We start from the raw sequence: 23,844 nt of genomic DNA, 5'->3' as shown, positions 1-23,844 counted from the left end.
CTCTAACGATGTTCTACTCATTTGCACCTGAGCTGGTGCACCTGATTCTAATTTTAGGTATTTGAAGTAGTGATAAATGTAGGGGTGTACTTACTTTTTCCACATGCGAAATTTGCATTTATGTTTCTTTAAATTATACAATGGACTACAAAATGTACATGTTTCATGATATTTGTTATATTATATCACCTTTATCTATCAATATTGTTGAAATGAAGATCAAATATCTATGTTGAAATATGTTGAAAAAGTCAAAACTTTACATGGGGTGTACTTACTTTTTCACGTGACTGTATGTGTGTGTGTGTGTGTGTGTGTGTGTGTGTATATATATATATATATACAGTCATCCCTCGCTATATCGCGGTTCACTTTTCGCGGATTCGGTACATCGCGGTTTTTTCTCGCTAGTATATGTAAAATTATATCGCGGATTTTTCGCTATATCGCGGGATTTTGCGGTATAAATGTATTTTTATATACTATTATTTTAAATATTTTTGTGGTAAAATAAGCATTTTCTAGCCTAAAAAATTAAAAAACGTAAAGAAATAAGAAAAATACAGTATTTAAAACATATTACAAGAAATAAAATACTGTACATAGTGTACAGTAGAAGGGTAGACAAAGAGTCGTGCGTATGGAAAACGCCAGTACATTCATCATCGTCATCACCTTCATCGTCATCAGTACTCCACAGCTAATTCATCATCATCTTCATCACGCAAGTTGTAGTATTGAAGAGCCGGGGCTCTTGCTTGATACGGACGAAATGACGGGCAAGACACAAACTCGTCCGAGAAGATATTTATTCTCAAAACCAACTCGGGAACACTGAAAAGCCCATTTATCGGGCTGCATTATAAAGCACAACCAGAAACCGAAAGCCACGCCTCTCAAGCGTGGCGTGCTTCGGTGAATCGGTGGTCACGTGATCAACAGGTGTAGCTGATTATACCCGCAAAGCGCGGCACGCTTTAGCGGTCACGTGACCAGCCACTCTCGCGCCGGGAATCCCCGCCGGTGACGTCACCGGCTGGAGCAAGGAGATTCTGATGCTGGTCTTGCTTGGGGAACCCATGGGTAGCTACAGTATCTTCAATGGTGAGTACCCATTAGAATTTTATATGTTGTTAAAATTACGTATGTTTAAGAGTGTAAAAAGTGTTTAAGAGTATAGGAAGTGTTTATAAGAGTATGGGAAAGGTTAATAAGAGTGTGGGGAGTTCATAATGCTTTAAAATATATATATATATAAAAAAAAAATATGGTCGCTACTTCGCGGATTTTCGTTTATCGCGGGGGGTTCTGGAACGTAACCCCCGCGATAAACGAGGGTTCACTGTGTATATATATATATATATATATATATATATATATATATATATATATATATATATATATATATATATATATATATATATTGTTGCGGAGATGACTGTATTTTTTTGATTGTGTGCTGTACTATTATTATTATTGGTTATTCTGCGCCCCCCTACCTCCGGAGCTGTGTAAAGGTGAAAGGGCATCCCATAATTAGTCCACAAGCATACACATCAGCCAAGTAATAGAATACCCCTGTTGATAGTTATCTCTTATTCTGTGTTTTAGGGTAAGGCTGTGTCTCCCATTAATTGAAGTACTCCATTGCACCAGTTAAAGAGAATAGATCCCCTTTCATTCCCATCCCCAAAATCCCCATTTCCTTCACATCCCCTTTCGTCATTGCCGAGCCTCGATTGCCATATTACATCCCCTCTCGTCATTGCTGAGCCCTCGATTCGCAATGACCTCCCCTCCAAAACCACCATTGACCATGTGCTTGAGTCGGAGAAGAAAGGCGTGTCTCCACCTCGTCATAGAGGGGAGGAGGGGCGTGCCCGCCCGTCGTCATCAAGGGCGGAGCGAGAGGGTCGCGCGACCAACCAGGGCCGAGGTGAGCACCCTGATGGGCGTGTCCAAAACGCCGGCGGCTTAATCGCTGGAGGCGCTATAAAAGGCGCGCACGGAAGTGAGTCGTGAGTTGGTCTTGGTGAGAGAGGTCTGAGTTGGTCTGAGTCGGTTGCCAGGGGAGAGTCGTGAGGAGTCAGTCAGTGGAGTCGGTGGTCAGTTGGTTGCGTTGGTTGCGGTGAGGAGTCGGTGGTGGGGAGTGAGGGACCAAGAAAGAGTTGAGGGTTGGACCAGACGAGTCCGACAAGGCCTGGCAAGGCAAGCGGAGGCCGCAGCAGCAGCGACACCCGGCAGCCGCTTGGGGCCTGGGCGGCGGTTTGGAGCAGGGCCGAAAAGGAACGGCGGCTGCTAAACGCGCCGATCGTGCTGCATGACCCCCTTGGACCTTCCTCTCCCTCCAGCCATCCACCTCCTGCCTTTCCACCCTTCTTGTGGACGTGAGTTTGTTATGTTTGTTCTGTCCTGGGAATAAGTTAAGTCTGTAGATAAGCTAGTATTTTCCCTGTGTCACCTGCGTCTTATGTGTTGTAAATAAACTTGGTTGCTTCTTTTTGCTTGTGTGTGTACAATAAATCCAATTACTCTTCTGTCCGTCTTCTCGTTTTATTCCTTTTCCTCTTTGCATTCGTCGTTTTTGCCTTTTCCCTCATTGAGCAGCTGCGGGGCGATACGGCCAAAGTTCTGGGTGAATCGGGTGAGTCAGGGATCCTGTTAGGTCGCGGTAATACACCACCGCTCGGTCATCATAACATCTAAACCGCGATCTGTAACAATTGGTTGTCAGGAGTTGGATTCGGACCTGGGACTAAATTTGTTAGGCCCAAATTTTGGAACACCAATTGTGTTATTAAGTAACAATTGGTGTCTGGGCGTGAGATTCGGGGCCCGAACCAAATTTTAAAAAACATCTAGAAAAAATTTGGTCAAAATTAGGAGCGGCCGAAATTTGTTTTGTTTTACAAAACCAGAATTTTGAAATCGCGCCATGGCTGGTCAAGGCGACGGGATGCCGGTGGGAGAGATAGACGGGGTAGAATCGACCCAGGACCTCGGGGAAATGTATATGGAGGATGTGGTTGAGGGGGTATCAGGCGCACAAGATGGCGTACTCGCGCACATGGTTGTTGCGGCACCAAATTTAGTCGCGGCAGCCGAGCCCGCAGTGCCAATGGACTTTTGCCTATTTATGACGCATTTCATGGCATCTATGAAGGGTGACAGTAGGGGATTGGATGCAATGATGGCTACCCAGGGAATCGACATGAAAAAAAGGAGGAAGGAAGCAAAGGACAACCCGGAGGGATATCGGGAGCAAATAAACGACAGCATAAAAAAAATGGGGGAGTTCGTAGATGGCATGGGAGGCGTGAGAGGCACATCGGTGCACGACGAGGTAAAGCAGGTCGAGAAGCGCTGGTTGAGCGAAGCGGAGGAAAGCACGGGTACAATGACGGGGGTAGAAATCGCGACACGGGGTTTGGAAAAGCCGGCGACCGATGAGGTAGAGGGAATTTTATTAAAGCCAACGGTCGTCGAGGTGAGTAAAGAAAAAGCGGAAGTGGGTATTGAAATTGAGATGACGGAGGTAGCCCGGGAATTGCAGGGAGAAATGGAAAATGTGCAAAGTCCCTGCTCACATCACGATGCTGTGCTTAACCCGAATGGAAGTTTGCAGGTTTTGGTGCAGGGAGGAAGAAGAACCCCGAAGGTGAGACGTGCTGTTGTGTATTGTGCGGGGAGATTTTGTAAGAGGATGTTTGGCGACAAAAGAATTTTCGCGCGCTTGGGATCGAGGAAGCATCCGGGCGTTGGTGAAGGGTCCCGTGTGAGTGGAAATGGCACGCGTGGGAGGAAAAAGTGTGCGTCGGCGAGTGGGTGTGTTATCAAGTGTGGGAGTGAAACCGAGTGCGAGCGAGAATGCACGTCGGGGTGTACGGAGTGTGACACGAATAGTGAGTTGGTGATGGCGCAGGTGCGAGAGGGCACATCGGAGCGCGAGTGTGAAACCGAGTGCGAGCGAGAATGCACGTCGGGGTGTACGAAGTGTGACACGGAGAGTAAGGTGGTGGTGGAACGTGTGCGAGAAAGCACACCTGAATTGGTCATGGCGCGAGTGTGGGAGAGCCCATCCGAGCGCGTTAGTGGGTGGATGCAAGAGTGCACGCCCATGGTGAGTGTTACGGAGGACGTAACGGAGGAGAGGTGTGGACCAAAGTGTGCGCAAGAGTGTGCGCGAGAAGTGTGGTGTGTAACAGGGAGAGCGTTGGTGGAATGTACGGACGGCGTTGGAACGCCAGGTTTTGTGAGGGTGAAAGGGGTAGCGTATGCTTGTAAGCATGCAAGTAAAGCATCGACGGTAACCGGGTTAGTGGTTAGAGCGACGGATAGCCGATGCGAGCACTCGGTGCGAGGAGCCCTTTGTTGGGTGCGAGGCCCGGCGCGGGTCGATGCTGCGTCACTTCTCTTCGAAGCGTCGTTGCCGATTCGGGCTTGGCCCCGCCCCGCACGGTCGAGTCCGGGCTTTGTCGGGCGAGGCGACCGGTCCGGTTCAAGGGCGAGTGGGAGGAAGCGGAACGGTGCCCCCTCGTGGGGACGGGGTTCCGACCGGGGGAGATTGAGCCATCGGGCCCGGGACCGCAAGGTGCCGCGCCGAGATGGTGCGTGGAGCCTCGGTCCAACCAAACCACCTCCCTTGAACCGAAAGCCGGACGGATTCAACCTGCAGGCAACCAAACCACCCGAATTCATTGCTCGGCTTTACGAAGCCGAGTTTAATGATGTCACGACGCACCGAGGCTAGGATATAGTGGACTGTGATGATGATAGTAGTGATTTGATACGAAATTTATAATAGTGGGTAGAATTGGCAGTAAATGGAAAATTTTTGAATTGGTTGGAATTTGGACGAGCAAAATTGATAGAGAGACCCCCGATGTGGTGGGATGGCAAATCCACCATCCCTCACAGAGTGGGGCAAATGCGCTATAGCTTATGGGGTGTATGGCAGTGAAAACTAGCCCGGGTGGGTTAGGTTATATTGTAGGGATCTAGCGAAGATGACATTAGGTGACGTTAAGATTAGTTAGTGACTGATACCTGTAGTGGGGACGCAGGTAGTTTAGTGTGGATGATAATGACGTGGGAGCGCAATAGTTTAAAGGGACGACTGGGAAGCGCAAGTTTCAGAGGGGAGTAGTTAGCTGAGATGATGCCGTGTGTGTGAGGATTGAACAGGTGAGGATTGAACAGGTGTGATTGCACAGGTGTGCAACTGAACAGGTGTGTGGAGCAGTGTATGAGGGAGTAGTGGTGATTGCGTGTTGTGTTGACCAACTGGTCCAGGAAGAGGAGGAGGGTGCAGGTGGCACCAGGTATGATTGCACAGGTGTGCAACGACAGGTGAATGGAGGACAGGTGTATGGAATAAATGGTATGGAGTATTGGAATGGATGGTCGTGGAGTGAGTATGGTGGAAATTGTGGAGTGGAGTGGATGGTGCGAAGGTGTGAATGGGGGAAGAGTGGACCCCCATCACGGATACCCGGGGCGGGTAGTGTAAGTGTTAGGTAGAGGGTATAGGTAAATTGTGGTTGGATATTGGCATCTGTGGTGCGGGTGAAAGAATGGTCTTTGGATGGGTGCATTAGTGTTGTGGAAATGGCTGGGCGTGTAGCCTGTTAGTGTGTGTAGTTGGTTTGGGCACTCCACCACTGTGAGGATGTCGGCCAGGTGAGGCCGCAGGTGGGCTCTGGGAGCCGGTAGTTGTGGATGGGGCCCGAGGATCCGGAGGACGGACCCGGGTAGCCCAGTGCCAGAGGGCACCGAGTGGGGTGACAGAGCCAGGAGGGGCTGTCCCCAGTTAGTTAGGTTAGGGTGAGGAGCTAGGTAAGCTCGGGTGGCAACTGCAGTGGTGGAGGTGTGCAGGTGGGTAGACCTGCTGGGAGAGCTACACATCGCAGCCCAGAAATTGTGCGAGGGCACCGGGAGATGAATCGGGGGAGTGAGACCCCAAATTGGGAAGCACCACAGTTTGGTCAATGGGAATTGGTTTTTAGAACCCATAGTGTAAGTGGCCAATGGATTGGCAGGGAAAGACCCCGGGTTAGGCTGGGCCAAATCAGGGGTGATTTTCAATTTTTCATACTACAAGGTTGTAATTTACCTAAAAGTTGTGGCTGGGTAACAGAAACAAAACCATGAAATTTTTTTTCAAAAATATTGACGTCTTACGGTAAAACAGCCCGTTACCATAGCAACCGTTACAGACGACTCAAAAAATTCTTTAAATCGATGATTTCTCAGGCTGTGTGTGACCCCCAGAGTTGATTCTGGTACCAAAAGATTCAGAATTGAAAGCCAAGGATGATTGGATAGCTTAACAATGTCTGTGACACAATTCAATACAACTTTTATCCCAAAAACTCATTTTTATCTCAAATTTAAGGCATTTGTTTGAAAAAAAAATGAAAATTTTGCTTTTTAATCATAGGATAATCATTAATCAGAGCTATAGTCAATTTAAATGTACTTTAAATTAACTTTCGTCATTGATTAAGCTTTTTTGTCTCAAATTTAAGGTCTGACATTGAACATTGATAACAAAATAAAAAACCTAGTCCCAATTGTAATCAATGGAGGCCAATGACTTCTTAGTCACAACCTCAGTGGATGTTGCCAGTCCATGCAGCTTCTCTGACGCCCTTCACAACCCTGTATAGAGCCTGGAGCTGCGCCTCAGATGTGGGGGCCTTGTTAGTGTTCAAATCTGTGGCGAGTCCAAGTGTCCGCTCTGCTGCGTCATTGACAACTGGGAGTTTGGCCACAACTTCCTTGCCATGACGATAGCTGTCTGAGGTGGGCCACTGTGCAACGGGGAGCTTGACAAAACTGGAGTCAATACCCAAGAGTTCAAACATGCTCCAAGAGTCGTAACCAACAAAGTCTTTGAGGGCTTTACTCCCCAATTGCTGTGAGGCTGGCATCTCCTGTATCATGTTATGTGCAGTCCCACTGTACCTGAGCATAGCCCTTCTCATAGTCTGCTTGTCAGATGACGTTCTGTCCGAGAAGAGTGCCAAAGAGACCAATCTCTCTGAGAAGTACCACAAATGGTTTTGTAGCTTCTCTCGGGCCACAGTCACAAAGGACAGAAATTTGGCAGGCCACTTTGTTGGATTCTTTGCGATACTGGCCTCAGCCTTGAGGAGGTTCTTCATCAGGTACATGTCGTTAGATGGTGCATCTGCAGCACTGGTACATGTCAACCACGCTTTAGTGTAGAAGACTGACATGAATGCAGCGAGACTGGTTATGTCTTCCAGCTCTTCGGGTGTGTAGATATCTCCCAGCTGCCAACGGAAGAGTGCCACCTTTATAGTGTATAAAGTCTTGCTCATCCAACGGGCGTGGTGGAATGCCCCAGGAGCTTTGATAGTGATGGTCCTCATACCATCAGGGACAGTCCCTCCAAGAAACAGCAGTGTGAGGTGTGCCAGCTCCAGGTAGTCGTGTCGAAGAGTCTCCTTTGTGCTATTGTCCATCCACGTCTGAAGGAAGGTGATGGTGGCATGTACATGGCCAGCCAGCTCTCTCTGTTGAGCAGACACCTCGACCAATGTGTAGTTGCCCTGGTCCAATTCACTCCAAGTGTTGAGCAGTCGCTTGAACAGCTGTTCATTAGGTCCTGTGGTGGGGCCATACACTATTGAGCAAGACGCCCCTCCAACCAATTCGTGGATGTGGTGCCGACACGCCAGTTGCAGAAGACTCCTGCCAAACTCAGTCTCCAGTCTTACTACGACTCCACTCTTGACCCCAGAGTTCACTGCCGTTGTATCGAAGACAAGAGCGCCTATCCTTGATGTGTGCAAGAGCGCCTTGAACGCCCTGATGAATGGTTACAGTAACAACCGAAAGCAGGCATTTGTAAGCTGCTTGTAAGATTGTAAGTAAAGATTGTAAGCTGCTTTTGTTAACTTTTTTTTATTGAAATGAAGATGGCCAAATTTAAACAACGTTATAACAGTTATAAAAACTGGACAATACAAGGTTGTAAAAGACAATTTAAAGTAAATTTAATCTGATTAATGGTTATCCTATGATTAAAAAGCAAAATTTTCAATTTTTTTCCATAAATATGCTTGAAATTTCAGACAAAAATCAGTTTTTTGGATAAAAGTGGTATTGAATTGTGTCACAGACATTGTTAAGCTATCCAATCATACTTGGCTTTCAATTCTGCATCTTTTGGTACCAGAATCAACTCTGGGGGTCAAACACAGCTTGAGAAATCGTCAATTTAGGCATTTTTTGAGTCGTCTGTAACTGTTGCTATGGTAACGGGCTGTCTGACCGTAAAACGTCAATATTTTTGAATTTTTTTTTGCATGATTTTGTTCCTGATACTCACTCACAACTTTTAGGTAAATTACATTGAATTAGGAAAATCACCTCCGATTTGGCCCAGCCTACCCCGGGTAGTGTAAAGTGTGTTAATGTCATTTAGAAAGTAGTTAGGATGAAGTCTCCTCGCACCATCTGCATCCACTCACCTGAGGTGACCGGTACTCCACACCATGCCATGTTTTGATTATTTTTTATGATGCAAATGTTTGGATTGTGAGACGCATCATGACGTGGGTGTGACATTGTGCTTTGATGTTCCATCTCTGCCTCCTTATGAGGATTGATGATGAATTTGGTGATGGCAAATTTTGAAGTAGAGGGATTGTGGAGACGAATTTGGTATAGGGGAAATATGGGGAAGACGTGACAGTAGTGACGAATTTGTAAATGTGTAGATTTTTGTACATATATATGGGGTAAGGGCAAGGGTAGGGTAGGTGACAGGGGGGTGACGTACGGTAGGGACGAGCTTTCTCACTTCGCCCTCCGTACGCATTTCGCCTTGCATTGCCTTATTGATGTGTACCCTTGTGACCTTACCCCTCGCTCAATTGTCTTTCCCCTTTTGTCTCCCACATGACCTGTGCGCCATTGGGTGCCGAGGGGAGCGTGCGTGGGTCGGCCATTGTGCGCCCGAAATTCCCAGAACCAGCTGTCTGCATCGATGCACCACATTATGGACCCCATGCCTGTGGCCGAGCACCACTTATGGACCCCATGGGTTGGGGCATGGCCCCTCTGCTGGAACCGGCCATGAGGGCCCGAAATCTTGCTGGCGGACCTTGGCCACAGGGCACCGATGCCCCACAGGTGAACCACACTAGTCGGCCCTGTGGGCCATAAATAAAATAAATAAAAAGGACACATTGGGTGCAAGTTTTAATACAAATAGGCCGCCAGTAAGCAAAGCAAAATGAAAATAACATCTGGAAGACAAATAATAATCACCAGCAGAGGGAGCCGAAGAGCAAGAGACACCTGCAGGGTTTGGGTTTGTTGGTTTTATTTTATTGATGAACAGTGGTGACTGCACTGATTGGTGCTTGAGAATGTATTGGTGTGTTTTTGGGTGCTTTCATGGTGCGTCGATGCAGAGCAGACTGTCTCCCCCCCAGAAAGAACAATCACAGGTCCTGGGTTAGTTTTGTAAATAAAAATAGCGTCATTGTAAATAATGCTTCCCACCGTCAGTGTATAGTTTGAAGACCATTCCGCAATTCGGTTAACTGTGGGCGTAAATCTGTTAGGCAGGGTGCAATGGAGCAGCGGGACACATTTATTTATGTTTTAAAACTGTCGCACTCAGGGTCAGGTTAAAAATAGAGGGAACTACACCTACGTGTCACACTAAAAATAAAAGTTGTAGGCCCGGGCCGTGCCTAAGAGGAGGAGGGTGCAGTGTTGCGGAGATGAGGACTGTATTTTTTTGATTGTGTGCTGTACTATTATTATTATTGGTTATTCTGCGCCCCCCTACCTCCGGAGCTGTGTAAAGGTGAAAGGGCATCCCATAATTAGTCCACAAGCATACACATCAGCCAAGTAATAGAATACCCCTGTTGATAGTTATCTCTTATTCTGTGTTTTAGGGTAAGGCTGTGTCTCCCATTAATTGAAGTACTCCATTGCACCAGTTAAAGAGAATAGATCCCCTTTCATTCCCATCCCCAAAATCCCCATTTCCTTCACATCCCCTTTCGTCATTGCCGAGCCTCGATTGCCATATTACATCCCCTCTCGTCATTGCTGAGCCCTCGATTCGCAATGACCTCCCCTCCAAAACCACCATTGACCATGTGCTTGAGTCGGAGAAGAAAGGCGTGTCTCCACCTCGTCATAGAGGGGAGGAGGGGCGTGCCCGCCCGTCGTCATCAAGGGCGGAGCGAGAGGGTCGCGCGACCAACCAGGGCCGAGGTGAGCACCCTGATGGGCGTGTCCAAAACGCCGGCGGCTTAATCGCTGGAGGCGCTATAAAAGGCGCGCACGGAAGTGAGTCGTGAGTTGGTCTTGGTGAGAGAGGTCTGAGTTGGTCTGAGTCGGTTGCCAGGGGAGAGTCGTGAGGAGTCAGTCAGTGGAGTCGGTGGTCAGTTGGTTGCGTTGGTTGCGGTGAGGAGTCGGTGGTGGGGAGTGAGGGACCAAGAAAGAGTTGAGGGTTGGACCAGACGAGTCCGACAAGGCCTGGCAAGGCAAGCGGAGGCCGCAGCAGCAGCGACACCCGGCAGCCGCTTGGGGCCTGGGCGGCGGTTTGGAGCAGGGCCGAAAAGGAACGGCGGCTGCTAAACGCGCCGATCGTGCTGCATGACCCCCTTGGACCTTCCTCTCCCTCCAGCCATCCACCTCCTGCCTTTCCACCCTTCTTGTGGACGTGAGTTTGTTCTGTTTGTTCTGTCCTGGGAATAAGTTAAGTCTGTAGATAAGCTAGTATTTTCCCTGTGTCACCTGCGTCTTATGTGTTGTAAATAAACTTGGTTGCTTCTTTTTGCTTGTGTGTGTACAATAAATCCAATTACTCTTCTGTCCGTCTTCTCGTTTTATTCCCTTTCCTCTTTGCATTCGTCGTTTTTGCCTTTTCCCTCATTGAGCAGCTGCGGGGCGATACGGCCAAAGTTCTGGGTGAATCGGGTGAGTCAGGGATCCTGTTGGGTCGCGGTAATACACCACCGCTCGGTCATCATAACATCTAAACCGCGATTTGTAACAATATATATATATATATATATATATATATATATATATATATATATATATATATACACATACATAGATATATATATATATATATATATATATATATATATATATATATATATATATATATATATATATATATATATATATATATATACATACATACATACATACATACATACAGTGAAACCTTGACTTACGAGTTTAATTCGTTCTGTGACCGAGCTCGTAACTCAATTTGCTCGTTTCTCAAATTAAATTTCCCCATTGAAATGCTATTAATCCGTTCCAGCCCGCCAAAAACCACACCAATTTTTTTTTTAATATACATTATATATAAAAATATCTCGCGCTTTATATTTCACCTGTATGCAGCATACAAGTTGGCAGGATGGCCTGGACTGGAGGTACGCACACTTGACTCTAAACTGTCCAGCCTGGGTTTGAATCCCGACCCAGCTATAACCTGTCATGGGTGAATCACAGGCAGGGTGATTCATCAATGTGTGTACCGCTAAACTGGGTGCCCCGTTTGCGTCCCATTAGTTGTTGGATGTTAAGGATCTCACCGTGTTTTCCACAAAGAGAAGGCGAGCTATCGCCGGCACTGAACAAGTTGTGGCCTGGCATGCTCTTCTCCTCTGCTGTTATATACGTCCTCCTCGGCATCTTTTTCCAGAAGAGCCCTGTCTCGTCACTGTTGAAGATTTGCTGGGGGATGTATCGTTCGGCTTCTATCAGTTCGGCAAAAGTTATAATAAAATCTTCAGTCCCTGAAGATTTTCCTCATCCTCATCTCACACATGATGCTCTCGGTCACGGTATCTCCTGCGAGCTGCTTCTCCGTCAACCACACAAACAACAACTTCTCCATCTCTTCATGGACAGAGGTCCGGAGCTTTGAAATAATCGTAACGCCCTTGGCTGGCGTTATAGCCTTTATCGACTCCTTCTGCTTCAAAATCGTACATATCGTAGAAGTACTACGATCGTACTGCCTCGCCAAGTCGACAACACGCACACCTCGCTCATGTTTTTCGACGATTGCGTGTTTTATATCCAAGCACATCATCCTCTTCTTCTTCTCAGTACTGCCCTTGGCACTCAATTTCTTAGGACCCATGGTTAAAACTAAGAAATTTTCCAAATTAACAAAAATGCGAAAACAAAGCAGCAGCTATATACGGCAGAGATGCTTGCACGGCAAGATAACCACGTGACCGGAACCCACCTGGTGGCGGGTGGCGTAAGCTCGTAACTCAGATCTCGGCTCGCATCTCAAAGCAATAAACCGCCCGAGCGACGGCTCGTATCTCGGAAAACTCCTCAGTTGGTGCACTCGTAAGTCAAGGTTTCACTGTATATATATATATATATATATATATATATATATATATATATATATATATATATATATATATATATATATATATATATATATATATATATAGCAGTAAAGTATGTTTGTTTGTTTGTCCTCTTATAACTCGAGAACTACTCATCGCAGAGAAAAACCAAAGGCATATTCGGAATCAGTACGTCTCAGAGCAACTACAGCACACCTTAAATTTTAAAAAACTTCGGGTTTTAAAATTAGCGTATTAGCACAGAAGCGCTAGCAGAAGAGGGAGGGAATCGAAGGGAGGGAGCGCAGCGCTCCCTCTAGCGCTTCGCAGTGCCAGCGCTTCTGTTAGCGTATTTCGGAACGTTAATTTTTCAACTTCATTATTCAGAATCAGTACGTCCCAGAGAAACTTCGTAATGTTAATTTTTCAACTTCATCTGATTGACATGGGACCAACGGCATGTGACAGAGAGTGAAACATACATGCTACATTTATTTGACGACAATGAGTTCTGACTTCTAGTGCAGGGCCGTATGTCTCCAAAATGGCTCCCGTGGGCCGTTCATGTTTATTTCCTAATTTTTACTGGAATCTAATCTACGATAACCACTGAATCAAAAAAACATTGGCGCCAATTTTTTCGAACACTTTTTCCCGCCTTTTTGTGCATATGAACTATGACGCCATAGAATACACATAAAAAATGCAAAAATTAGCATTTTGGCTGTCATATACAATGTTATTTTAAATTTTCCTGCTCTCATACATACATTATGGTGTCAATACCTCTAGTTTAATATTAATCACATATAAACTAGGAAAAAAGCATGTCTCAATCATCGTTTTGCTTTCTATTCAAGTATGATATGTCATACCTTTTAAAAGCCTATGGAAAATGTTCATGCTTCCGTTTAAATAAAGGTATTTCCTTTGCTTTTGTTACTAAAGTCTTGTGCTGGGGTTTTCAATATATCTTCATTATATTCAAGGGGACCTATCAAACCATCATATGCAAATTAGTTATGATGTCATAGTAATATAGTGTTCACCATGCATTTGATGTATGCAATAATGCCATTATACATGAAATGGTTTTAAAACAAGGAAACCAAAAATAAGTACATGGACATATCTGGAGCTGACCGCATGAGCTACGTTTCAAGAACATCATCATCATCGTCACTGTCATCACCTGCAGTATGTATGTTAGATTTTCTGTTCTCACAAGCTACTTCGCAGGTACACATATCTGTGATGCATTTGAGATTGTGCTTCCGACATGAGCAGATCATCGTAGAGCAACTTCCTTTACATCCACATTTGACTAGTTGAAGCACAGCCTGAGGTGCTGGCAAAACTGTTGTTGGTACGGGAAGAAGCCGGTCACCTTCCAGACGCCATCCATGAGAAGTTGGTGGAGGTAGAGTTGAAGATGCAGTGCCGCATTGTTTCCATATCATGGTGACATAATTTGCTCTGTTGATCTTCTGTACTAGGGTGGCCTTTATAGGGGGCAATTTCTCATGTGTGTACTGGCGCTTACTGAAGAGGAACCAACGCATCTCGTTCACAGAAGAGATTGTTGTGCCAGGAACGTAGAGTTGACATACGTAGCGCTCCAATTCACTGACGTCATCTTCCTGTATGCTTGGAGTGTTTCCAAGGTTGCCAAATGCTCTAACAATATCACCATCGGCTTTCTGCAGTGTATTCCAGCAGGAAATTTTTGATTTCCCGCAGAATGTGCCAGTCTGGTCACAACCACTTAAGACGTGGAAGCCAGGGAGTGCAGAAGCTTTCTGACTGCCCAGGGCATCATATATAGGACCTAAATCAATAGTTCGCCGTAGACCACCTGTTCCAACAAGCATCGATGTTGCAGGACACAAGTCCTTGTAGCACCACAAGGCGAGAACTAACACATCTGTATCCGGACTCTGAATGCAGATCGACGTGGCCCCCCTCTGCGAAGCGTCAAGAGCATGAAGTAGCATTCTTGTATCTGCCTCCTGTGTACTGTTCAGATGATCTAATATGAGCTTGTTTGATTTGCATTCCTCACTGAGTGTTGTCACATATATCTTCTCAGATTCCTTGCGATGCTTCAAGATGTGTGATGCTAGATAGAGAGTGAGTCTTTGCTTGTTGTCTTGGTTGTTCAGCAGTTGCTTTAGCGTCACATTTTCAATGATTGCCTCATCGGAGATATTGTAAGCAAGGCTTCTATGATCTCCTAGGCGCAAATTGCGTGTTCTTTCCTTCAGGGAGTTAGGAATGTCATAGCGGTCAAAAACGACATGAACTTCATGAAATCCTTGAGATTTGCAATCGAGGACATGCAAAAAGTGATTGGCGAGATCGTAGCAAGTTTTCACCCATGTAGGTTTCCCCATTGACTGGACCATGGCCATTCCATCAATGATTGTGACTCTGCCATGTTGTGTTTGCTCTCCTTGTGCAACAACAAGCTGCTGTTGGTCAGGCAAACGTTCCAAGATAGTCATCGGCTTACTTTTGGCAACACAAGACCGCAAGATACCATCAAAAGTGAAGAGTGAATGAGGATATTCTGCAAACTCAAACTCACTGATGCTCTCCTTCAGGTCAATATCTGGCCGTGACAGTATCACAACAAGGAGGCGGGCGAACAGTGCTCTTTCATTCTTAATTGCTGTAACAGCGACAGCTTTCTTGCTCTTCTTAACCATTCTTGCTGTCTTCCAAGTCTTGAGATTTGCCTTCTTCATAGGACTCCAGATATTCAGCTCTAGGTTTACAAGACGCTCTTGAACAAATTTCTCAAACATCTCTTCTCCAACACTATCTCGCTGTATTACTGCCTGTTTTACTACCTCTGGCATGATCGCTTGTGTGACGATGTTGATGAGCTCATCATCTTCAATAATGAATGGATCATTCACTTTCAGCACCTCTCTCAATTTGCCTACATTATCCTCATACCGTTCCAACTTAGCATCTGACAAATCATGATGCCTTACTGATCTCTGGGAGACTTTACCCACCAAATGTTCAGCTTCATTGACCAAGCGACTTAGCTCAGGTGCAATCAGAAACCATCTGGCCATAGCTGCCGGTTGCTGTGTTAGCCCTTTCAAACCTCCAAGGATCTTCATGACTTTGTTCTCCTGTTCAATGCCATGATCTGGGCCTAATGCGCAGAAAGGGACTTCATTTTTGTAGACGCAGAAGTTGCCAGCCATGAATTCTGTATAGATATCGGGATCATTTGTTTCCAATTTCTCCATCTGTGCCAAATACAGTGGAACCATGCGGGCATAGTTTTGTCTATCATGTGTGAAGAAGTACTTACACAATGCTCTAAGCTAAGCGATTCTAGATGCAATTTCCAATTGCCTTCCCGTGTTGCACGAATGAACATCCATATCCAAGCCACAAATTTCATGTAATCTCTGGCAAATTTGAAAGTAGGATGACTTGTTTCCATCTTTGCATCAAATTCATTCAGCTTGTCCATTAAAGAGACATCTACCAAAGCTAGTAATTGCTTGTGTCGGTTGTCTAATTTGTCATACTTGCGCTCTTGACATGCTGAATTGACCATTGATGCAGCCACTTGAAGGTTATCATGAACAAAGGTTATCGTATCGGCCGTTAATCGGATGCTTTTGGGCCCCAACGTCGGCTAATTCAGATTTTTCGAGTATGTCTGTACGTGATAAACAAAGAGCGCGGTTCGTAGATCGTAAATCCATTAGTGCCGTGGGCATCGGGTGACTGGGTGCGGCGTAAAAGGGATAACAAAGTCGAGTCCTTACGCTATTATTATATAGATAAGATACTGAATACAGACAATGTCCGCTAAAATCTATGCATAGGGTCCACAAAATTAAATTTGTATCATATTTTGCAAAGAAAATTTACATCGTTTAATTTTTATTTACGAATTATGGCGTCATACCTAATTTGCATAAAAAAATATGCAAACATACTCTAAAAAATTGGCGCCAAATTTTTTTCCCTTACATCATAATTAATGATTTGCCGCAAAGAATACAAAATAAACATCAAAATCCCACGGAATTACATACGCTCCCGAACTATTCCGGGTTCGTGCCGCCAACCCTGTTAGGCGCCTCTTGCGGCACACAGGGAATTACCAGTGAACTGGTACTCAATTTGCCGACCTCGGTAGGATGACAGGCTGAGTCAACCCCCCTGGTGTTAAGGGGCAGGAGGAGGGGAGGGGGAAGAGGAGGGGAGGGGAACGGGGGGGGGGAGGGGGAGGGGAACAGCGGAGGGGGGAGGGGCCCTTCTTCCCCCGGGCACCCCCACACCCTCCCACCCTCCCCTCCCCCATTCCCCTCCCCCCTCCCCCTCTCCTCTCCCCCCTCCCCCTCCCCCCCCTTCCCCTCCCCCCCTGTTCCCCTCCCCTCCTCTTCCCCCTCCCCTCCTCCTCCCCCCCCTTCCCCCCTCCCCCCCGTTCCCCTCCCCTCCTCTTTCCCTTCCCCTCCTCCCCCGCCCGGCAATGCCGGGTACTTTTGCTAGTATATATATATATGTATATATATATGTATATATGTATATATGTGTGTGAGTGTGTGGAAAGGAATTTGGTTGGCGAGATGGTTTTGGTTGCTTGAACAAGGTGTATTAATCTAATGGAGGTAGTTTTAAAAATCAAACAAAAGGACTAAAGTGGTTTACTTAAATATTCATCAGTCATGTTTGCTTCTCAACTTGTATTGTGGCCTTTCACCTTGGCAGCCAATGAGTGTTGAAGTTCCGTTACGCAAAACCAAGGTCTCGGATACATCAGGACAGCCAAGTGCGAGGCCACGAGGCTGGGATGCCCTTGAGAGCGTGCGAGATGCTCCTGTCTTACAGCAAGGCCAGGCACTAGCCATTGCGGGAAAACAACGTAAGAAGAAGCAAAAACGAGCTGGTGAGGCCACCTATCTGGATTTTTACTTATGTACCTCGCACATTTACTTATGCTCGTTCCTTGTTGCTTTCCCTGTATCTTGTTGCAAGGTATTGCGCTTTGCGTGTTTTGCAGACAAACTTTCCACCAAGTTGTCAGACCGACTTACAGAGGCCATGAATTTATTGTAAAGCATCAGGTTGAGCAATCTTGCCTGCATGATGCATGTTTTTTGAGTTCCCATGCTCGAATAGCACATTAATGCCCCTGTTATTTCAGGAAGGCACACTCGTTTTTACCAACACTTGTATAAATCATTAGTGTTGGGTTCAGCCACTTTACAGAATTTTTATTGTTTACCTGTAATAAAGCGGAAGTGACATTCACTAAATGACAACTAATTGCTCATTATTTCCAGAATCGGGGGAATAAACAACCTATTGAATGCAGGTGGGCAGCCAGTATGGACTTTGGGAGGGTGAGCAGGTGAGGGTCCTTTGAGAAATGTGTTCAACTTGGGGTGACCTGGAGAGGGCAGGAGCAGCAAGGCCAGATGTGAGCTTGTATAAAACCTGCTGCTGGTGTGAGAGTAACATTCTCTGGGATTAATCCTCCTGTCTCGAGATTCCAATGGTGTGGAAGGCCTTGTTTTTGGACTACCTCAAGAGGAGCAGGGTGCACGAGTTTATAGCGGGAAGCCGTACTCCGTGGAGCTCCGTATGAAAAACTGATGACCTTGGTGCTGTTCATTGTTGCCTTTAGGCCGTGAGGTGTGGTCGGAAAACGTGGTTCGAAATTGACTTCTGTGGCACATTCGGGGCCACCATTTTAAATTGTAGTGTTTTGACAAAGGGATGACTTGCTGCATCTAAACTCGCATGTTTCCACATTTGGATCAGAACCGGCCTTGATACCCATTCTTCTGAATATATTATCTAAACGGAGGGAGTGCCAATTTTGGCCTTTCGGCTATTTTCAAGGCATCATATGGAAATTGGGATATATCTGTACATCCCAGTGCTCCGACAGCTTCAAAAGATTGAAGCTATCGGAGTCTATGAATTTAGACTGATTGTTGAAAGTACACCAATTATTTTATTTTGGTAGTCAAGTATGGTATATCTACATTTAATCCAATGCTAGTCATCACACCGGCTACGTTTGCAGCCACATTGGATGTATTTCAATACGTCCTCTTGGGCAGGATTGAAGGCCATGCAGTGTCGCTCCATTTTATTGTTCGTCCTCGTCCAGCCATGCCCCATTTGGACTTGGAAGAGAGTGACGACGGATGGCCGCTTCGTAATTTGAATGCTTTAAATGAAGCATGGAGCATCTTTTTTGTTGGTGGAGCACTTTGTCCCTTGTCGGCCAGAATGGAGAATATCTTGTCGCTCATCATTGATGTCTCCCGCTTTGTGCCCGGACAGTTCACGTATACAAATTTCACCAGAGAATATTTTACACTGGCTGATAACTCAAGGTTTTCACCAAGTTTGGTGAACATCTGATGATGAGAAATACTATCAGCAACTCGGTCAAATTGCCTCTTCTTTCATCTTCCATGAAAGGCAGTGGGGGTGATGCAGCCAGTGAACATATGAAGCCCTATCTGTGCTCTGCAAACATTCTTTCCAAAAAATTTCTGCTGCCTTCTGTATGTCAATGCTGTCTGTTTTCTCCCCAGATATAACTTTCACATCGCTGTTAAGAAGTACCAAAACCACATACTGTTGTGTTACTCCCTCTGCGAAGTCTGCCTGGTACAATATTTTCAGACATCGTGCGTATGTCGTTTTTGGCCCTATCGCTCAATAGTGAAGAATCACTTCAATTGAAATAAAGTAAAAGTTTTAAAAGCTGCAGAAAAAAAAAAATATTGAATCTGAAGTTTACCACCGCTGATGCACCTTCTTTTACACCACCTTATTTTACACCACCTTATTTAACACGTTAAATTGCTTGTGCCTGTTGCCTGTGTCTTTTATAACATGCCCAATAACTAAGTTTCCTGTTTGGAATGATTTTCAATATTTTTTGATTGACACACAGACTGAAGCAATTGTTATACCGCGAGTGCGCACGCGCAATCGGGATGAGATACCGTACAATTTGCCAAATTCAGAGCCAAAGTACTGCTAAACTGCAGGGTCATGTTCCGATTAGTGTTCTCGTATTTAAAAAATTATATTGAAATGAAGTAGGTCCTCAGTCATTGACTGACTGATAGACAGACAGAGTGAATCAATTGCCGAACCCTGCTTTGCATTATACACACGAGGGGCAATGACATGGAATCTGCATATATATGTGGCAAATTTGAATTTTTTTATATACCTCCGTCGCCGAAGGTGGCCGAAGGCATTATGTTTTCAGGTTGTTCGTACATACGGGCTAAACGTCGTTTTTCTTAGCAACCACATGTCCGATTGAGATGAAACTTTCAGGATAGGAGCGACACCCATGCAGAACGTTCTTTTTAATAATTGTGATGTCATAGGTCATGTGGTGTGGCAGCATCTTGGATTAAATGCAAATAAATAAAAATATATTTCTCTGAAACCACTAAGAAGAAAAAATTGAAACTTGGTACATTGTCAAGTACTCCAAATGTGGAACAAAAGCATGATAACGATGACCATCAGTGAAGTGGTATACCAGCCAAAAATGTTTTAATCAAATTCCTTGTCCGAAAAATCTGAAATTGCATGCACATGATATATGACTCATTTGTATTGATATATTTAATTTATGACATCATAGGTCACATGGTTTGGCAGCCATATTGGATTTAACCTAAAACCTGTAAAAACAAAAACCTATTCTCCCAAACCACTTAATCGATTGACTCAAAACTTTGTGTCATTGTCTGGGCATGGCGATTAAAATTTGACCACGCAAACATCATTGGTCACATGGTGTGGCAGCCATATTGGATTGAAGGAAAATGTTTAATTATATCGCTGAAACCGCTTACCCTATTGATGCGAAATTTTACAAATGTCATCCAACACCATTGTTGCATATACGTAGTTTGGAAATGATGATGTCATCGGTCACGTGGTTTGGCAACCATCTATGATAGAAAAACAAACCTTATTTGATCAACACGAAACTTCACAAATGTGATCTACCCATACGTATGCAGAGTGTACATTTTTGATGTCATATGTCACGTGGTTTGGCAGCCATAATAGCTTGAAAGCCGATATTTAAAAAAATCCCCTTCTCAGAAACAGCTTCACCGATCGATGTGAAACATGTGACACTTGAAAACCGCTGAAGGGATTTAAATCAAACTTGTTTATTTTTAGGACAGTGAACAAGGGCATCTACCTGTTGACACATGCAGGGACTATTGGCGACACAGTTGCATTGCTCTAGTTCTACATAGTCTCCATAACCTGCAATGCACTTGAATGAGCGCATCAATCTGACTTGATTCCCGGCGTCACTCCAGTTGCAGGCCGACCATTTTTAGGCTTGTCATCGATACCTGTTTCCCTGCTCTTGAAACGCTTTGTTCAACATGTAATGGTGCTCACATCAATGGTCGAGTCTCCATACACATTCTTTCAATGTATTAATATCCACTGAAGGAACAGCTTTCGCAGTCAGATATTCAAGGACTGTTCTCTGCTTCGTATGCACATCTAGCGGGACAGCCATTTTGAAAGCATGGTGTGATGGTGTTACCTGACCAATGATAGTGCTGCTCAACTTAAAATGTGTGGGAGATGCAAACCTTTCATTGTGATATCACGTAGCTTTCCTACGACGCTTTGGTTACAAACTGAAAAACAAAAGGCATTACTTTCTTAATGTTGCTGGGATCTCAAGTTAATATTCCCTTCTATGTTCATTTGTTTATTGTCTATTTTCCTTTAAATTAATGTAAAGGTACACTGATCTATTCCTGTCTTCGTCCAATGTACAAGCTTCTCCATGAACTTTAGACACGAGGAAACAAAGAGCAACAATTGAGGCCAATTTTGCTCTCAACTTTCAATTAAGTTCATGTAAAAACAAGGATATGGCTACAGCAAGAGGCCGGGGTCACAGTTTGTATTTCCTGATGCGTGTCCCTTTGATGAAGGAAACTTGTATTTAACATCCACTCCACAAAGTGTATTTATTTAATAGATGCACATGGTTTACAAAACTCAAGGCACTTTTGTGTACTTGGTGAAAAGCAACTTCCATTGTACCTGCATTCAATTTTGAACAGCAATATATCCAAGCTTTCTATCAAATGCAGCACAAGAAGTACTCCATATTCTTAACATACTCTTCCTTCCTTGAGGTTTATTATCGCTGACATTGGTATCCCTTCAAATTTAAATGAACTGTGGGATCCTGGAAGAAGAAACCTTGCACATCCATGACATTCTTCATGAATCTCCACATTCATTCCTCCGATACAACTTACTTTGCAATTTTATTTTTTGTTGTCTTTTAACTTTTTCCTGCCTCAATGTCCTAGCTCTCTTTGTAAATTCTGTGCACAGGGGAGGCCCGTTGGCTTGCCCTTCCCTGCCCGGTGGTTTGGTTTAATGGTTTGGGCCAGACGACGGGTCCAAGTGCCCGACCACCGATCCGTCGTGTGGGCGTCTGCGTGGGCGATACTGTGAGATGGGATGGCGAATGGGTTTGCAGAGGCTCGGGCACAGTAGAAGGCCTGTCAGGCTCGGCTAAGGTGTCCAGCACGAGATCCGGAGCATGCCGCGTTGAGCTCTGTTGCTCGAGTTCTCTCAGCTGCTGCAAAGCAGAATTGAGTGTCTCCTCGATGTCCTGCATTGGTGGAAGAAAGAACCAGCATGCATCTATCAAAGGACAATCCAGATTTCATTTTCTGTCATATCTACACATTTCCATCATACTAAAATACGCCATTTGTGTCTGTCCGTCTGTCTGTCTGATGAATTTTTGCCGCCAATACATTCCGTCCTTACTTATCCAATCTCAACCAAATTTGACAGGATGATGAAGGGTTACATAATGAAGGTTGTAGCGCATTCATTTTTCCCCCTACCCAAGGGGGTTTTCTCCCCTGTGCGGGTTTTCCACGCCATTGCTGTCAATGGGTTGCGTGTTGAGGTGTATAATCCATATTACGTTAGCTTTAACGTGGCGTTTTTCCAAAGAAGAAGCTTTATCGTGGCGTTTTTCCAAAGATTCCAAAGACGCTTTGAATAACAAAATTAATGATAATCGCATATTGTTAGTTATTACAAAACAATACGAATACTAATGTCCCACTTTCCGAAGGCGTTTTTCCTGCAGTTATAACGTGTATAAATAGCTTATAGTTATAATGGCGATTCCGTGGGACTGGCTTCCTGGCTTCTACAGGAAGTAAAAATATTATAAACCACAAACACGTATGCTCAGCTTTTCAAACAGTCGCTAATGCTCTTTATGACACGAAATGAAGAAATTTGGAGGAATCCCGACATGCGTGAGGTAGGTTTTACTTACAGAACTGAGCGAAGATCTACTGTACTTTATATAACCCACAAATGTTGGGTTAATAACATGGCCCTTTCTGCCGCTACCATGGCATTTTTCGTAGCGAACTTTTGAAACTCGCTCCTGCTGTTTAACCCAATATTGAAAGAGAGGAAGCTTGGGTTGTGCTCCTTTACCAAGCAGCTAGCTAGCGCTTGCCAAGCTAGCCATTCCTTACCAGTTTTGAATGGAATGCTTGCTCAAATGCTTGAACCACTTGGCGATCTCTCCACTAGAAACTTGGTAAATGAATACACCCCCAATGTTCTTGAGACCCGACCATAGATCGACTGTAATCTATATACCCCAAAGAGGAATGACCCTTCCTGCCCCTCCTGGAGTCTGCGGGTGTACTCGTCACAGAAATGAAGCATTGTCCTGAACACCTGACATCAAAGTATTGATAAAGAAAGGTTTAAATTAAATGTGCCTTTGTCCACCAACTCTTTTACCAAATCTATTCTGTGGGACCAGTCGCACCAATGTTCAAAGCGTCTTTTTCCTTCACTGAGACACAACAAACCTGGCTCTTTCTCCGACTTCAAATAACCTAAGAGAGAAAGCAGGTTCATGGATACCATGCTCTCTTGTGCTGTTTATCCACTCCTACCCAATAGGCCATATACCCTCCACCATTCGGTCTTGTATGGACGAGAGGCATTCAAGATTCAATAGTTCAATAAACGACTCAAATATATATAAAGAAAATATATTGATGTATTTTTTTAATTTATATACCGAACGCATTGCTCCTTCTTGGCATGTTAAACGGTTATTACCCTGTGCTCACAAAGCAAAAACAGGATTAAGCATTCAGGTGCGTACGTGTGCTGTGTGCCGTACGTTTGCATTTAAAAAATTCATTTTCTCGGCAACCGTTGGTCTGATTGACACAAACGTTTACCATAGAAGTGCCCCCGCCTGTGGAATTCTTTTATTCTGAATTATGACGTCATAGGTCACGTGGTACAGATGCCATCTTGGAAAAACGTTACACCTCAATCTCCCAACCCGCTCAATGGAAAAAAATGATACATGGCTCAT

The 23,844-nt window shown here is 44.9% G+C and overlaps 2 protein-coding genes across 4 annotated transcripts in view; one reads left to right on the top strand and one right to left on the bottom strand.

Annotated features, from left to right (window-relative positions):
• GNL3L (G protein nucleolar 3 like) overlaps positions 1-17,683 on the top strand; it is a 102,018-nt gene extending 84,335 nt beyond the window's left edge. For both annotated transcript variants that reach the window (XR_013623044.1, XM_068112183.2), the window contains 2 exons: positions 17,136-17,313; positions 17,428-17,683. Coding sequence is in view for 1 of the 2 variants with exons in the window: in XM_068112183.2 (XP_067968284.2) it covers positions 17,136-17,313; positions 17,428-17,483 (234 nt within the window). In the remaining variant the exon portion in view is untranslated. The remainder of the gene's footprint in view (positions 1-17,135; positions 17,314-17,427) is intronic.
• Positions 17,684-20,572: 2,889 nt separating this feature from the next.
• The window catches only part of LOC137424586 (SLIT-ROBO Rho GTPase-activating protein 1), a 91,396-nt gene continuing 88,124 nt past the window's right edge, over positions 20,573-23,844 (bottom strand). Inside the window, exon 24 of one of the 2 annotated variants that reach the window (XM_068112181.2) lies at positions 20,573-22,083. In XM_068112181.2, coding sequence (XP_067968282.2) covers positions 21,772-22,083 — 312 coding nt within the window. In that variant the 3' untranslated portion in view covers positions 20,573-21,771. The remainder of the gene's footprint in view (positions 22,084-23,844) is intronic. The other variant, XM_078775643.1, reaches the window with a different exon arrangement.

Source organism: Myxine glutinosa, chromosome 4 (genome assembly GCF_964187855.1).
Source record: "Myxine glutinosa chromosome 4, kmMyxGlut1.1, whole genome shotgun sequence".
NCBI lineage: Eukaryota > Metazoa > Chordata > Myxini > Myxiniformes > Myxinidae > Myxine > Myxine glutinosa.
This window is presented reverse-complemented; position numbering and strand designations above follow the sequence as displayed.